Here is a 17,005-nt window from a genome sequence, read left to right as displayed (position 1 = left end):
TACGGAACAGTTTAAGGAATTAGTAACACTACTAACTGAGAACAAATTCATGGGAAATTTTGGAACATGAAGAACATCAGGAAGTGTAAGACCAAGAGGAAGAGAGAGAGTTCCTTGACCAACTATGGAAGTGTATGATCCATCAGCTAGTCTCACCTTGTCCCTTCCAAAAAGAGGGTGATAGGTTTGAAAGTAAGAGGACATACCAATCATGTGTTTTGACGCTCCAAAATCAATGATCCATGGAGAGTCAAGGTTGTGAGAAGCAACATGGAAAGTTGTGGCAGGGTTACCTGACGTGGATGCAAATGAGGTTGTGGGAGGAGCATCCATCTGACGAATTGCTCTACCATAGAGCTCTAGATGGTCAAGGAAGGAGTTTACAATATCCTCCCTTGGGTCAAATCCAGAGAGATGTGTTTGAGTCACAGTAGGAATGGGGGGCTGATTCTCCCGAGTAACCATGTTAGCCATGTGGTGTTTCTTTGTACCTTGCTGCTCGGACCTTTTATTCACATCTAAGCCTTGCTTCTTAGTCAGATCTTGAGCCCATTTTGGTTTCCCATAGAGATCCCAACAGGTATCCTTGGTGTGTCGGGGTTTCTGACAACTAGTGCACCACAATTTCTGCTTCTCTCTGAAGATCCCCTCTCCTGGAAGAAGATCCCACACTAGTAGAAACACCCCCTTTTGCTGCCAACACAATTGCATCCCCACTAGTGTTGTTCATCAAGTTCCTTCTACTCTCTTCAGATTGAACAAGAGCATAGACTTCCTGAATTGATAGAAGATCCTTAGAACTGAGAATTTGTACTCTGATGGACTCATACATAGGATTTATACCATGCAAGAAGGCAAACACTCTTTGTTGTGAGACAAGTTTCTTGTACAGTTTGGCATCCTCATCACACTTCCGATCAACATTCTGGTAATGGTCCAATTCCTTCCAAACAGAGGTCAAGTCAGAGTAATATACTGATAAACTGCTCTCCCCCTGTCGACAAGTAGATGATGCTGCTTGCAGTTGATAGATCTTGGCATAGTGTCGTAGTTCTGAATATGTGGATTTTGCTTGTTCCCAGATCTCATTTGTAGTTTCAGCCCACAAGAAGTTCTTTCTTAATTGTGGTTGCATGGAGACCAAGAGCCAAGACATTACCATACTGTTCTCCTGATCCCATCTATCATATTCAGCATTCCTAGAGGGTGGTTCTTTGATTCTTCCATTAATATAGCCTATTTTCCCCCTTGTAGTGATGTATAACATGATCCCTCTTGACCATTCTAAGTAATTTAATCCATCAAGAGGAACAACAGCCATAGGGAAGGATAGGTCGCCACCCCCACTCATTCCATTCAGCATTGTGGAGATTCCAAATGTGGTTGAATCTTCACTATTCATGATTTCAGGCTTAAGAACACACAACACCCAAGGCACACTGCCTCGCAGAGCTACTACAGAAAAAGGGATCTTATGTCCTTCAGTCCACAAAAGAAGAAACACTTGCTATTTCAGCATACAACTAGGTACTTCTGACCTACGGTTTCACAGAGAGCCAAGAACAAACATTGTTGCTGTAGCACTTGGACTAGTTTGTATGACCTACAATTTTGTAGGAATCCAAATAACAAACATACAAACATTGCAGTTGCAGTACATAACCAGGTCTGTATGACCTACGGTTTTACAGTTTTCATACAAGTCCTTAGTAGAAAGAAAGATACAAGGTGATAGTTCACCACACACCTAATCGGCTAACACCAACTTCAGGGTAGCCGAATAGTCACTGAGATCAACAATGTAGCCGAACAGAAAGAACAGTCAATGGGAGAAAAAAAAACTTCAGTCCATCAATAAATGTAGCCGAATAGTAGTAACACACAAGAGGAGAACACCACATTTGGATTTTTAGGGCACCATCAGTCCATCGAAGGGTGCAAGAAGAAAACAACAAAAAAACAACCTCAGTTGAATACCAGGGCACCCGAACAGTAGATGGACAGTACCTTCTTAAACGCCAGCCTCTCTGCAAACCAGAACATCCTCTTCGTACATCAGGTGACAGCCTCTCTACAGCCGAGCAATCAAGGAAAACAGCATCTGAGCTGGAAGATGAAAAGACTCTGTACCAGAACTCTTTTCTGCGCTAGGAAGTTGAATAGTCAGGCCGGCACCTTCTTCCTTCTTGAAGTCAAACATCAGGGATACAGCTTCTTGGAGATGAAGGGGCAACCTACTCGGCATTAGAGAATGACCTCAACTAATTTGTTTTCAGGCCTGGACGAACCCGCTCTGATACCATGTTGAACAAGAGAAGAGGAGGAAGAGAGGACTGAATGCCTCAAAAGAATACTTCAAGCGAGTGAAGCAGTCGTTATTTATACTATTCTGGTTGTACAACATAAAGAATGGAAAAATTACAGAAATACCCCTGTGGTACTAAACCTGTGTACAACAACATCTGTCAACAAAATATTTATAAACCATTTTCTCAGTTTTCAAGAAAAATACAGTACAAAGCGTTTATTAAATAAACAACCACAATACTAAACAGCCCCTTTGTTTTGGTGAAGTTTATACATACATGTAAATCTGTCTAGAACAGCAGAATTGAATGAGAATGGAATGAATTACTTTTTTCACTACAGTTGTCTTTGAAATCAGTGTTTGAGAAATACATGATTTCTTCTTTCTTTTTGTTATTTTCTCTCAGAGAACCATTCAACCTAAAAGCTTAAGCTGTTAGGTGAGGTCCTTGAATAGGTTGATATTCTCTAATGCATCCCCTCACATGAAAGCTCATTGGGCTTGAAGCGTGAACAAGCACAGGCCCACCCACACCTTGTGCTGAAACTTATTTAATTATAATGGGGGTAACGAGGACCAAACATTAGACCACTTGGTCAAAATGGCTCTGATACCATCTCAGAGAACCATTCAACCTAAAAGCTTAAGCTGTTAGGTGAGATCCTTGAATAGGTTGATATTCTCTAACATTTTCTAATGGTTTTCTGCTTCTAGAAGCAACCCAGAAACTATTCTCTGGATTTTCTCCTAGATTCAGAGCAATACTTTGTTGAATTTTGAAGCAAGACTACCCATCAACCTTGTTTCTATCTACCAGCCCCTACATTACAATCATAGGCTACAATTCCCACTTTTGCAACCACCAAACATCCCTAACACCAACATGTGGACAATGCAGAAAGTTGGATGGCTTGTGTGTCTGCCAACACAAGTGCAATGCCACTTCGGAATGGTTATAAACTTATAATTGCTGCTAGTAGAATTACAAGGAAGATAGAGAAAGAAGATTGGAAACCCTGAATCACTCAAAAGGGGCCTATAATCACTCTGGGACATTGGAATCACTCATGACTCTTAGCATAAAAAGTAAGAACTCAAATTAACTCAATTTATTTATTACTAATTGAATTTCGTAAAAGAACTACATACACATAGAGAATCCTACCAAAACTAAGAAATCAAAAAACTAGAAGTATACCACTCCCATACTACAACTGAGCCAATCCTACTAAAACTATGACAAAATGAAAACTAAATAACTCCTAAACTACTTAATCAATGACTTGGAAACTTGGGAAAAAAATTGATAAACTAGGGTAGACCCCACAGACAGAGAAAAGAGGAAATGAAAGGACAGGAAAAAAGGAATTTTGATAAGAATGGGAATGGATTAGTCAATGCCCTATTCCTGTTTCAGATCCACTTGAAAGACCATCTCTAATAGGGAGAATGGGATATCAAATGATTTTCATTTATATAGCTATAGAAATAACATAGCTAAATGTTAAAGCTCTGTCCTTTGTACCAAACCTTGCATCTTGCAGTAGGAAATGGTTCACGATTTATGCTAGACGAAGTTATGAAAAATAGTGATAGAAAGAGAAATGAAACCAAGTGTCACTACAGAATCTCGTAATGTTACAATGCAATATGCATAAGATACAGATTCATCATCAATTCATAAATCCAAGTTCCAAATAGAAAACAATATAAGTTTAAAAAGAAAAACAAAAAACTTTTATGTTTCTAAAAAATAAAATATGCTGAATATGAAGTAACACACTGGTTTTAAGCAACAAACTATATACACCTACCCCAGTTCTTCCTGCTACCAAGAATTCCATGCAAAAGAACAGCTGTTGGTGGATCAGGTATAGACTTGTCCATAACAGAACTCCATCTGACCTGAACTCAAAAAGATTTATATGTTTCAGATTAATCTTTTTTTTTCTTCTTTCCTTTCATTAAGTGAGTGTAAATAGAATTATATATGTAATTCCAAAAAAGGGAACAGGCAGTATTCTAGAGGCTAGACTTTTTATAATTAAATAAAGAGAACTCCATACAAAGAAAAATAATATAACCAAGAGCAAGAGTATCACGAAATTACTCAAAATAAATAACCCAATCAATAAAACAACATTTAATTACAAGATCTGACTACAACCTTGTTGAGTGGGCCGACTTGTGTTTAGTTTATTTTCTTTTAAATTAAGATGTTGTTGGGCCTTGGACCCATTAGTTTTTATTTTTTAAAGAGCTGTAATTACTTAGTTGAGTTGCCGCCCTACTAAGGGCATCCTTGTAATATCTCATACTTAAGTTAATTATAAATAGAATGAGGGGCTGGCGGCTAGGGTTATGTGAATCTATCCTAGTTGACCTTTTTCTCTTTTCTTCCCTTTCCTTTGTCTCTTGCTGAAATCCCCAACTTTCTACTCTTCCTTTCACAAGAAGCTTGGCCGAAATCAGCACATAAGGCTTTCTACTTGGTATCAGAGCAAGTTGAAGGTTCTTGAAGAGATTCGTTCCTGCAGCCCTAGATCGGCCGACTGCATGGAGATTTAAGAGGCTGATCGAAGCTTTCAGGTAAGCCCAGTTTTTGGATTTTCTTGATGGATTTGTATGCCCTGTAGCTGGTCTAGGGTTTCTCATCAGAATCAGGAAAAACTGGAGAAAGGGGAAAAGTCATGATTTTGTTGGACTCTTCAATTTTGACCTAGGTAGTGGCGCCCTATTTTTTTAGGGTTCCTCTGGGTTTTTTGTAAGGGGCGATTCAAGTTCCATGTGGTTTGGAGGCCTCTAGAGAGGGCGGTTGCTTCTTCCCTCTCTTCTCCCCATCCCACCGAAAAGGAATCTTTTTTGGAAGAAAGTCCAGGACACCAAAGGAGTGTCGTTGGTTCCAGAAGGTATTCTGTTTATTCTTGTTGCATTTTTTAGCTGTTTTCTATACCTCTTTGAGACACATGGAGGGACACAGAGTTGAATATAAGCCCGGGAATGAAATAGGACCAGTGGAAGGAGGTGTTGGAGACCCCTTCGGAGCCGGAATCATTACTACAGTTTGGGATGGGGTTGCAGAGACCTATTCACAAAAGGAGAATGTTGCTAGGGCTTATCAACTGAGAAATCAGATTATTGCTACTAGGCAGGGAGATAGATCTGTTGCAGCTTATTTTTCAGTCCTTAAGACCCTGTGGCAGGAGATTGACCATCTAGAGACCTTTGCTTGGGAAACCACCAAGGATGCAACTACCTATCAAAGACACTTAAAGAAGTATAGGGTGTTCGAATTCCTTGTTGGCCTTAACCCTGAGTATGACATTGCACGACAGCATCTTCTTTCCAGGGACAGTGTCACTCTCTCCCAAGCATATGCATTCGTGTCAGGAGAGGAGTGCAGGAGGGATGTAATGATGAAGAATCTCATGTCTGATCAGTCTGCTATGGTAAGTGCTGTGAAACCTAAACAGAATGGCAATGAGAACAAGAAGGAAGACAAAAGGGACTTAGTCTGTGACTACTGTAAGAAACCGAAGCATACAAGAGATACTTGCTGGAAGCTTCACCCACATCTTGTGCCAACCAGATTGAAGAATAAGAAAGTAAATGCACATATGGCAATTACTGGTGACACTCCGCCCCCACCCTACTACAGCTGCCTTGGAGTCTGTTGTAGCTGTTGCAGTAAGGGCTGAGCTTGAGAGGTTTGGGTTACTTCTGAATCAGAGGGATACAGTTAGTTCCAATTCAGCCGCAATCGGACAACAAGGTACAGGTAGTACAGGTGGAACTCACTCTACCTCCCTTGCCCACACAGGTAGTCCACATGTCACTACAAACTATGTTTCTGCTTTAGGTAAGGAGAGATCTCCTGGATTATAGGCTCTGGAACCTCAGAGCACATGACCCATTGCTCCACCATTTTCTCCTCTTACCAGCTCAGTTCTGGCAGAGATAGGGTCTCCACAACTGATGGATCCCATATTCCTATTACTGGGAAGGGATTTGTCAAGATTAATGATTCCATTTGTTTACCCTCTGTCCTCCATGTTCCTAGATTGAGCACCAACTTGTTATCTATTAGTAGTTTGACTAAGAATCTGAACTGCTCAGTAATTTTTTCTCCTGGACATTGTATTTTGCAGGATCTGGATTCAAAGAGGACGATTGGGAGTGGTCGTGAAGGGAATGGAATCTACCTCCTGGATACTCTTCCAATTCACCAAAGTCATCATGTTTGCAAGGATAGTGAATCAAAACTTGTGGATCGGATTATACTTTGGCATAATCATCTGGGTCATTTGTCTTTTTCTTCTTTAAGTTCTTTGTTTCCAAAACTGTTTGAGTCTATGAGTCTGTCAAGGTTGAAGTGTGAAGGTTGTGAACTTGGAAAGCATTGTAGACACTCTTTCAAACCGAGTAATAAAAGATGTTCTCCTTTTGATGTTATTCATTTAGATGTGTGGGGCCCTTATCATGTTCCCTCTATGGGCGGCTATCGCTATTTTCTCATGTTTGTGGATGATTTCTCTCGATATTCCTGGATTTACTTGATGAAATCATGTGATGAGGAACCATCCTTGGTGAGGCAATTCCATCAGATGGTATTAACACAGTTTGGAACTAGAATTAAGATGTTCAGATCTGACAATGCTAGGGAATATTTTGAGAGACATCTTGCCGCATATCTATTGGAGTATGGTGTTGTCCATCAGAGTAGCTACTCCTACAGTCCACAGCAAAATGGTGTTGCAAAGAGAAAGAACAAACACATTGTTGAGACGGCAAGAAGCATGATGATCACAGCAACAATTCCGGTTCGTTTTTGGGGTGATGATGTTCTCACGGCAGTATATCTGATTAACAGGATGCCTTCTCATATACTTGGATTCAGCACTCCATTCATCCTTCTTTTTCCTCAGGGGGAGATGTTTCATATCCCTCTAAGGGTGTTTGGGTGTGTCTGCGCATATTCTTGGTCCTTACCGTTCAAAGCTTGATCCCAAGGCAAAGAAATGTGTCTTCCTTGGATATGCAGAGAATCAGAAAGGGTACCACTGCTATGATCCAGTCTCTGGGAACCGGTTTGTTACTATGGACATCACCTTTTTCGAATCTACATACTTCTTCTCAAGGAATCCTTCTTAGGGGGAGTGTTTTGGGGAAGTAAGTCAGCAGTCTATCCCTCTCCCAGTTCCAGTTCCTGTGTCTACTACCGTGCTTGACAACCATCTGATGTCACCTACCTTGCCACCCCCTTTGCGTTCCGTCTCACAGTATTACTCATGGCAGAGACTTCATAAGGAGGTTGATTCCACTACAGCAGAACTCACACCACTTCCTGTTGATCCCTTGGAGACTCCAAATTCGGTTGATATAGATCCAGGTATTCCTCTTGATCCCTCTACTATTTCAGTTCCCATTGGTCCCACTAACACTGTTACAGATAACCTTGATCTCCCTATTGCTCTTAGAAAAGGGAAGAGGAAGTGCACTGCTCATTGCATATCACAATACTTATCCTACAGTGGACTTTCTCCTTCCTACCGTGCTTTTCTCTCTTCTCTTGATTCCGTGTCTATACCCAAGGGTGTTAGTGAGGCTCTCTCCAAACCTGAGTGGAAGGCAGCTATGCAATAAGAGATGGAGGCTTTGATTAAGAATCAGACATGGGAGATTGTGGACCTACCAGAAGGCAAGGAGACAGCTGGATGCAGATGGGTTTACACAGTAAAGTATAAGGCAAATGGAAGCATAGAGAGGTACAAGGCAAGACTTGTTGCAAAAGGATACACACAAACCTATGGCATTGATTATCTAGAGACTTTTGCACCAGTTGCAAAGATGACCTTTGTTCGGATACTCCTTTCTCTTGCTACCTCATACTCTTGGCCCTTGTTTCAACTGGATGTGAAGAATGCTTTCCTAAATGGAGATCTGCAAGAAGAGGTGTATATGGATCTTTCAGCTGGTTTTTATGATAATGCTAAAGAGGGAAAGGTATGCAAGTTGAAGAAGTCACTATATGGCTTGAAACAATCCCCCAGAGCATGGTTCGACAAATTCAGAAAGGCCCTGATTGTTTTTGGCTACACTCAAGCTCAATCTGATCACACCTTGTTTGTGAAGCGCAGGGGATCCTTGGTGTCAATCCTAATTGTTTATGTGGATGATATTGTTGTCACTAGGAATGATCTGAGTGAGATTGATAGTCTGAAGAGGAACCTGCATAAGGAATTTGAGATTAAGGACCTTGGAGAACTGAGATACTTCTTAGGCATTGAAGTTGCAAGATCGAAACATGGAATTTTTATCTCTCAAAGGAAGTATGTCTTAGACCTTCTCCAAGAAACAGGGAAACTTGGAACAAAGGCAGTTACCACCCCCATTGATCAGAACCATAGAATCAATGCATCAGAAGGTGAACCAGTAAAGGACCTTGGGAGGTACCAAAGACTTGTGGGTCGGCTACTATACTTGTGCATGACAAGACCGGACATCTCCTATGCAGTAAGTGTAGTGAGCCAATACATGCATGCTCCACGAGACCAGCACTGGAAGGCAGTTGACAGGATACTTGCTTATCTGAAGGGACATCCAAGCAGAGGCATATTGTTTACTGATCATGGACATCTCAAGCTAGAGACCTATACAGATGCGGACTGGGCAGGATGCCTCGATGACAGAAGATCAACTTCAGGAGTATGCACCCTAGTTGGGGGTAACCTAGTCTCATGGAAGAGTAAAAAGCAAACAGTTGTGGCAAGATCAAGTGCAGAAGCCGAATATAGGGCCATGGCACATGGAGTTTCAGAACTTCTCTAGAACCGTTCTCTGTTGGAAGAAATCGGTGTTCAGGCAGAAGAACCTATGATGCTATATTGCGATAACCAGGCAGCAATTAATATTGCTCATAATCCAGTCCAACATGACCGAACTAAGCACATTGAAGTAGATAGACATTTTATCAGAGAAAGGGTAACTTCTGGAGAAGTTTGTCTTCCATACATTTCTTCTGATCTGCAGCTTGCTGATGTCCTCACAAAAGGCATTGCAAAGAATAAGCTAGAGCATGATCTACGCAAGTTGGGGATGTATGACATCTACTCCCAACTTGAGGGGGAGTGTTGAGTGGGCCGACTTGTGTTTAGTTTATTTTCTTTTAAATTAAGATGTTGTTGGGCCTTGGGCCCATTAGTTTTTATTTTTTAAAGAGCTGTAATTACTTAGTTTGAGTTGCCGCCCTACTAAGGGCATCCTTGTAATATCTCATACTTAAGTTAATTATAAATAGAATGAGAGGCTGGCGGCTAGGGTTATGTGAATCTATCCTAGTCGACCTTCTTCTCTTTTCTTCCCTTCCCTCTTTCTCTTGCTGAAATCCCCAACTTTCTACTCTTCCTTTCACAAGAACCTTGGCTGAAATCAGCACATAAGGCTTTCTACTAACCTCAAATTCTGGCAGATTAGCCAACCTGTCTGCAGAAAAGCAAATTGTGCGTTCAGTACTCTCCCCGTTGTTGAATTTGGTATCAGATCAATAGTTATAGACCATCTAGTATCAGAGCAATCAGTTCTATATAGCACTACCACCCTCCCTAATGTCCTCAACCTCAAATTCAGTTACCCATTAACTTCCTTTCACCTATGTTGAGAAGCTTATTCCTTTATTTATGCTGATTTGTCATTATTCTTATGTTTTCTTTATTATTTTCAGAGTTTTACACTGATTACAATAGGGCTGCACATGCATCCCTAAGAGGATTCTCTTCTCCACATTACTTCTCTCTTTTGCCTTCTTTCTTCTCTTTTTGCTGCTGATTTTCATCAACTACTGCATATTTTATTTAGATTAGAACTCCAATCTGATTGAGCTTTTCAAGTTGGTATCAGAGCATAGTTTTTCTCTTTTCGTTCTTACATTTTGACCCATATACTGCTCAGATCAGCAGGGTGTATGGGGCTGTAATTTGCTGATCATTATTGCTTTTTTACAAGTTGTTATCAGAGCATAGCTTTTTCTTTTGCTGATCATTACAGCTTGGATCACCTGGTTTATATGAAGGGTTTTGGAGAGTTTTCAGATTCAGATTTGAAGCCTAGAAGATGTTCTAGAGTTTCTTCCCATAAAACCAACAAAACAATATATTTTTTTGATCATCAAAGACCGAAGGCTAGTTGCCTTTTTGGGGTGTGGCCCTTTGGCTCTGTTTGATCAGTGGAAGCCTAAGAAACGAGTTGCAGTATTCTGCTTTGTTTTCTGGGTGTCTACAGGTTGCAGCTCCTATTTTTCTCTTTCTCCAGCCTCAATTCAGGTGAGGTATATTATGTGGAAACCTAGAAGTTGATTGTAGATCACTTATATTGGTGTGACAGAATTTATGGGATCAACTCAAATGGCATTTGTTGAAGGTAAATATTGGATGGGGTTTTGGTTCGAAGTGAATGTGCAAATGCAAGAACTAGATTATTAGAGTGGTATTGCAAGAGTGATATGTAAGATTGATATGGAGAATCCACATAACCATATCGAATGGGCTTCCTGGAGGAGGTGTTGGCAAGGATGGGATTTTGGGATAAATGAAGAAGCTGGATATTTGCCTGTATTTCCTTAGTTTCCTTTTCAGTTTGAGTTAATAGGGTATTAACAGAACATTCCAGTTCTTCTAGGGGATAGGACAAGGTGATCTCTTGTCTCCTTTCCCTTTTGTGTTGGTGATAGAGGTGTTGGGCAGGCTAATTGACAAGGGGGTGGATGCAGGGTTATTGGAAGGATTTAAGGTGGGAAGAGGAATAAGAGTACCATACTTGCAATATGCAGATGATATGCTGCTTTTGTGGATGCATCAGTGCAGCAAGTTTTGGATTTGAGGGCAATTCTTAAATGTTTAGAGCAGTTAGCAGGATTAAAATTAATCTAAGCAGAAGTACCATGATGGGGTGGGAGATATGCAACAGTCATTGATTGAGGGTTGTGCTAGGGCATTGGGGTGTTTAGTGGGGGAGTTCCCTTTCACATAGTTGGGATTACTAATTAGGGAAAGAGCAGCAGCTCCTTCCACTTGGCAACCAGTGGTGCATTGAATTGAGCAAAGATTGGCAGGTTGGAAAGGAAGGTATGTTTCTCTTGGAGGGATGATTACAATCACCAAATGTGTCCTTTCTAATTTGCTGCTATATCATTTATCCTTATTTAAAATTCCATCTTTGGTGGCAGATGAGATTGAAAATGTGCAAAGGGACTTTCTTTGGAAAGTTAAGGTGGATTGAAAGAAGCATCATTTGGTGAAGTGGGAGTGGCTGTGTAGATCAAATAAGGGAGTTTGAATGAATGTCTGAGAAGGTGGAGAGAAGGGCTTTGTAAAGTTTGTCCGAGGTTGTATAGTTTAAGCAGAAAAAAATGTCACCATTGCTCAATGTTTTGAAATAAAGCAAGGGAATGAGGTTTGCTCTCCTACTTTTAGAAGGCTGCTCCTAGATTGGGACGTGGAAGAACGTAGAGAGCTGCTGGATAGGCTTCAAGAGGTGGAGTTGAATCAAAAGAGGACAGATTCGAGATGGAGAAGGAGTGCAAAAAAAAAGTAGATTGACAATGAAATCTTTCTACAGAGCATTAACAAGAAACCAGACAAAAAGCTCTCAAGCATCAACTGTTTGGGGAAATCCAATGCCACCGAGAGTGGAAGCCAGTGGCTTTGGACAGTTGACCATTTGGTCGACTGTCAGTGACCCGGACAGTTGGACCATTTGGCCTGGAAACCAGCCAGGGTACCGGTTCCATTCAGTCCCAAACCACTATTTTAAGGAAAACCATTGGAACAGTCAGAGAACCGCTGACCAAGGTAATCAACCTGTCAACCCAATTGGCCCAGGCAGCAGTTAGTGGTTTGCAAATAAAAATAATTAAATTAACAAAATTTATTTAAAACAAAAATAAAAGGAAAAAAATGACTTTTATCCAAAGTGTAAGACCTATTTGACAAAGACAAATGATTTTCTCTTTACTCTTACTCTAGGGTTTCTTGGTTTCTCTTTCTCAAGTCAAGGTCTCAAGACACCAGCAGCTGGACTATGGAGTAGTGTCAGTAACCATCACATACCACGGCCACCACAACTTGCAGCGGCAAGCCAATAACCACAACTTAAGTTTTTCAGTTTTTCTTTCTCTGTTTCTCAAGTCAATTCATGACTCTCTGTTTCTCTGTCAAGGACTGTGGAACAGTGCTGGTAGCCATCACTTGCAGTGGCAACCACCAGGTGGCTTTTTTCTTTGTCAAATGTCTAGGCTTCCGGGGTTCTAAGTCTGTATTCTGTAACATTCTCTAACGACTTGATCTTTGCAACAGGGTCTACCTCTTGCAACGGCAACCACCTCTTGCAGTGGCAACTGGAACCATGAAACAAGTATATTTTCTTAATCCCTGAGAACTGAATCATGGAGGTTTGGTCCGATTTTTATTTATTAAATATATACTTTTAAATTTTTTATTCATTAAACATATACTTTTAAATATTCATATATTTATTGTTATATTTAATTATTTATGGCATCATTAGATCCCTAATGAGTTCATTTGCTTGGTGGGAGCATTGGCAAAGAGGGGACTAATAAGGGATTGTAGATATGAGTCAATTGATGAATAAGTTGGGATTAGGCTGAAGATTATTGCTTATAATTAATGAAGTCAAGATGTTACCAATCATTTCAAACACTCAGGGAAAATGACATCCCTACATTTTAGTGTCATGCTAAAAGCAATATGCGAATTCAGGAAAGATATTGTATGCCCCGGTGACTTTACGGTGGTTCTTCCCACGATAGAAAACAGCCATAAATACTATCCTTAGTTTGAAGTAATTCTTTGTAATAACTTCAGATATTTTTGGTTATAGATACCTATAAAAAAATAAACATCTTAATTTGTCTTTCCGTAGAACTACGTAGGTGCGGTAGATGGTACACATGTCCATACATGGGTACCATCTGATGAACAGGTTCCATATTGGGGAAGGAAGTCTTCCACTACCCAAAATGTTATGTGTACATGTTCCTTTGACATGTTATTCATGTTTGTTTGAGCAGGATGGAAGGGAGCTGCTCATGATTCAAGGGTATTCATTGAGACATTTCAAAACCTATTTCCTATCCCACCTGAAGGCTTGCAAGTTAACAACCAGGATTACACATGGTATCTGTTGGAAAACGTGGGGTTATTGGTTCAGATCTGAAAATAGAATTGTATATATTCCTAAGATTGTCGAAGGATTGATTTAGAAAGTTTTTTCCTTCTATTTCTTTCTTTCTATTTTTGTACTTTCTATTTTCTCTTCTTTTTATTTTTTCTTCTTTCTATTTTCTTTTCTTTCTATTTATTGCAGCAGCTTACTGTATAAATATGCCCATTGGCAATAGAATGAAACATATCAGTATTCTACCATTCCAAAACATGGTATCAGAGCTCTAGGTTTGTCAACCTTGAGATTTTTTCGGCCTTCATTGCCAGTTTTTTGTATTTTTCTCTTCTGGCCTTCAGTGTTGATCTGTAACCAGAAGTGTTCCTTTATTCTCCTTTCCTGCTGGCCTTATTTTTCCTCCATTAACAATGTCCGACATGACTGCAACAAGTGCTCCCGTCCAAACCGATGAAGGAGCAACAAACTCTCATCCTCACACTGGTGATTTGCAGAATATTCAGGCAACATATAGACTGAATGGCCAGAATTACTTGAAGTGGTCACAACTAGTGCGTACCTATTTGAAGGGAAAAGGAAAAATTAGTCACCTCCTTGGAACAGGACCAAGGTTGGGCAAGCCAAATTTTGATACTTGGGACGAAGAGGACTCCATGATTATGTCAGGGTTGTGGAGTTCAATGACATCCCAGATCAGTGATACTTGTATGTTTCTTCCCTCTGCAAAGGCCATTTGGGATGCTGTCCGACAAACCTATTCCAAAGCCCATGACGCTGCTCATGTTTATGAGCTCAAAGTGAAGACTATGGCGGCCAAACAAGGGAGAAGGAGTGTTACAGAGTATGCAAATCTGCTGCAAAATTTATGGCATGAGCTTGATCATTATCGGGTTCTTGAGACAAAGTGCGCAGATGATGCTGTGATCTTGAAGAATTTTATTGAAAGAGATAGGGTGTATGATTTTTGGGTCGGACTGAATGCTGAATTTGATCAGGTCCGAATACAAATTCTTGGCAAAGAAGAAGTGCCTCCATTGAATGAAGTCATAGCCCTTGTCAGAGCTGAGGAAAGCCGCCGTGGAATCATGCTTGAGCCTAAAGATCCCGAAGGCTCAACCATGGTGGCAAGGGGAGGAAGTTACAGTGGTTCAAAGGGTGAGAACAATCACAACTTGGCTCGTGACACAACCACCCGTGACTCTAACGATAACCTTTGGTGCACCTATTGCAAGAAGCCCAGACACACGAAAGATCGATGCTAGAAAATTCATAGGAAACCTCCCACATCCAGCAAGGAATGGGGAAATCGAGGAGTTTCAAAAGGAGTTCAACAGGCCCATAATGTCTCCACAACCCCGCAGCAAGAACACTCAAGTCAGGGACCATTTAATGATGAAGAAATTGAAAGGCTAAGGTGCTTCCTGAAATCCTTGAAACCAGGAAGTGGTTCTACCTCTCTTGCTCTCTCAGGTGAGTGTTTATCTCTAGGATTACATGCCTCGGCTAGTGTTTTTCCATGGATTCTTGATTCTGGAGCTACTGACCACAGGACACCCTCTTCACTACATTTTCTCACCTATACACCCTGTCCTAGTAATAGAAAAATTTCTGTTGCTGATGGTTCTTTCACCACAGTGGCAGGGATTGGGAATATTCAAATTACTCCATCCCTATTACTTAAAAATGTGCTTCATGTTCCTAAGTTAACCACTAGCCTTATCTCTATACATAAACTCACCCAGGATGTGAACTGCAATGTTGTGTTCTTCCCTTCTTACTGTGTATTTCAGGACCAGGTTTCGGGGAAGAAGATTGGACTTGCTAAGGAAAGAGATGGACTCTACTACCATGAAGCAACCAGCAAATCATCTCACACTGTTATGCATGTCACACACGAGTCATTCTTATCTACCTCCAATAAAGATTTTATTTGGCGTCATCATTTCCGTTTTGGTCATCCTTCATTTCCTATTTTAAAAACAATGCTTCCTTTCTTGTTTAAAGGAATTGATGTTAAAACCTTTCATTGTGATGTTTGTGAACTTGCTAAGCACAAAAGGGTTTCTTTCCCAATCAGCAATAAAAGATCTTCAACTCCTTTTTATTTGATTCATTTGGATATATGGGGCCCTTCTCAAATTCCCAACATTACTGGTTCTAGATGATTCATCACCTTTATTGATGATTGCACTAGGGTCACATGGATTTTTCTTCTTAAGTCTAAATCTGATGTGGGTACGATTCTTCCCAACTTTCATAACATGGTCCAAACTCAGTTTGGTGTGAGAATTAAAAGGTTTCGATCTGATAATGCTACAGATTATTTTAATCAGAATTTGTCCCCATTTTTTCAAAAAGAAGGCATTGTGCATGAATCCTCCTGTGTTAACACTCCCCAACAGAATGGGGTAGCTGAGAGAAAAAATGGCCATCTTTTGCAAACCACCCGAGCCTTTCTCTTTCAAAATCAGGTGCCAAAACAATATTGGGGGGAAGCTGCCCTTACTGCTGCCTACACCATAAATAGACTACCATCTAAAGTTCTTAACAACCGAAGCCCAATACAAGTCCTTCTCAATTTTACCCTGATATTCGAGCCTCAAATAATCTCACACCAAGAATTTTTGGTTGCACTACCTTTGTTCATGTCCATAATAAGGGAAAATTAGACCTACGAGCAATCAGGTGTGTCTTCTTGGGATATTCCCCAACTCAGAAAGGTTAAAAATGTTATCATCTAGCCACCAGAAAATTCTACACCTCCATCGATGTCACATTTGAGGAAGGAAAATCTTTTTTCAGTCAACCTTATCTTCAAGGGGAGCCCTCATTAATGGAAGATAAGACATCGGATCTACTCTCCCTAGATGTTTTACCCTCCTCACAAACATTCAATCGTCAAGAATCACATCCCTCTGAGTCACATTCCTCTGAGCCCCACATTCCCGAGTCTCAACAAGAGTCAAACAACCCGACCATTGAACCAAACTCGGACACTGTTAACCCCACAAATGATGTGCATGATAATGTGAGATATATGCAGGTTTTCTCTAGGAGGAAAAATCCATATCCTCAACCTGTGCAAGTCCAAGATTCAACTCCTAATCCTAGAATTGAGGGATGCTTAGATCCTGAACCTACACCTTCATAGTCTGAGTATGAGTATGACCTACCTATTGCACTGAGAAAAGGAACCAGAGAATGTACCAAACGCCCATTGTACCCTTTAGCCAAATATGTATCATTCCAAAGATTCTCTAAATCCCATAAAAGTTTTCTAGCCAGCCTTAACACCATTCCAATTCCTAATACTCTAGCCGAGGCACTTTCTAATAAGGAGTGGAGAAAAGCCATGAGAGTGGAAATGGAGGCATTAGAAAAAAAACAACACATGGGAAGTTGTGGATCTACCAAGAAACAAGAAGGCGGTAGGTTGTAAATGGGTGTTCACAATTAAGTACAAATCTGATGGGTCATTAGAAAGGTACATAGCACGCCTGG

At 40.6% G+C, this 17,005-nt stretch overlaps 1 protein-coding gene across 4 annotated transcripts in view; it reads right to left on the bottom strand.

Moving 5' to 3' along the window:
* The window catches only part of LOC148852921 (alpha/beta-Hydrolases superfamily protein), an 87,376-nt gene that overhangs the window by 49,561 nt on the left and 20,810 nt on the right, over positions 1-17,005 (bottom strand). For all 4 annotated transcript variants that reach the window (XR_016099112.1, XR_016099111.1, XM_088944252.1 and 1 more), the window contains exon 4: positions 4,123-4,213. Coding sequence is in view for 2 of the 4 variants with exons in the window: in XM_088944252.1 (XP_088800378.1) it covers positions 4,123-4,213 (91 nt within the window). In the remaining 2 variants the exon portion in view is untranslated. The remainder of the gene's footprint in view (positions 1-4,122; positions 4,214-17,005) is intronic.

The sequence above is a fragment of the Nelumbo lutea genome, chromosome 5 (genome assembly GCF_056320005.1).
Source record: "Nelumbo lutea isolate HS-2025 chromosome 5, American lotus-T2T, whole genome shotgun sequence".
Classification (NCBI taxonomy): Eukaryota; Viridiplantae; Streptophyta; class Magnoliopsida; order Proteales; family Nelumbonaceae; genus Nelumbo; species Nelumbo lutea.
This window is presented reverse-complemented; position numbering and strand designations above follow the sequence as displayed.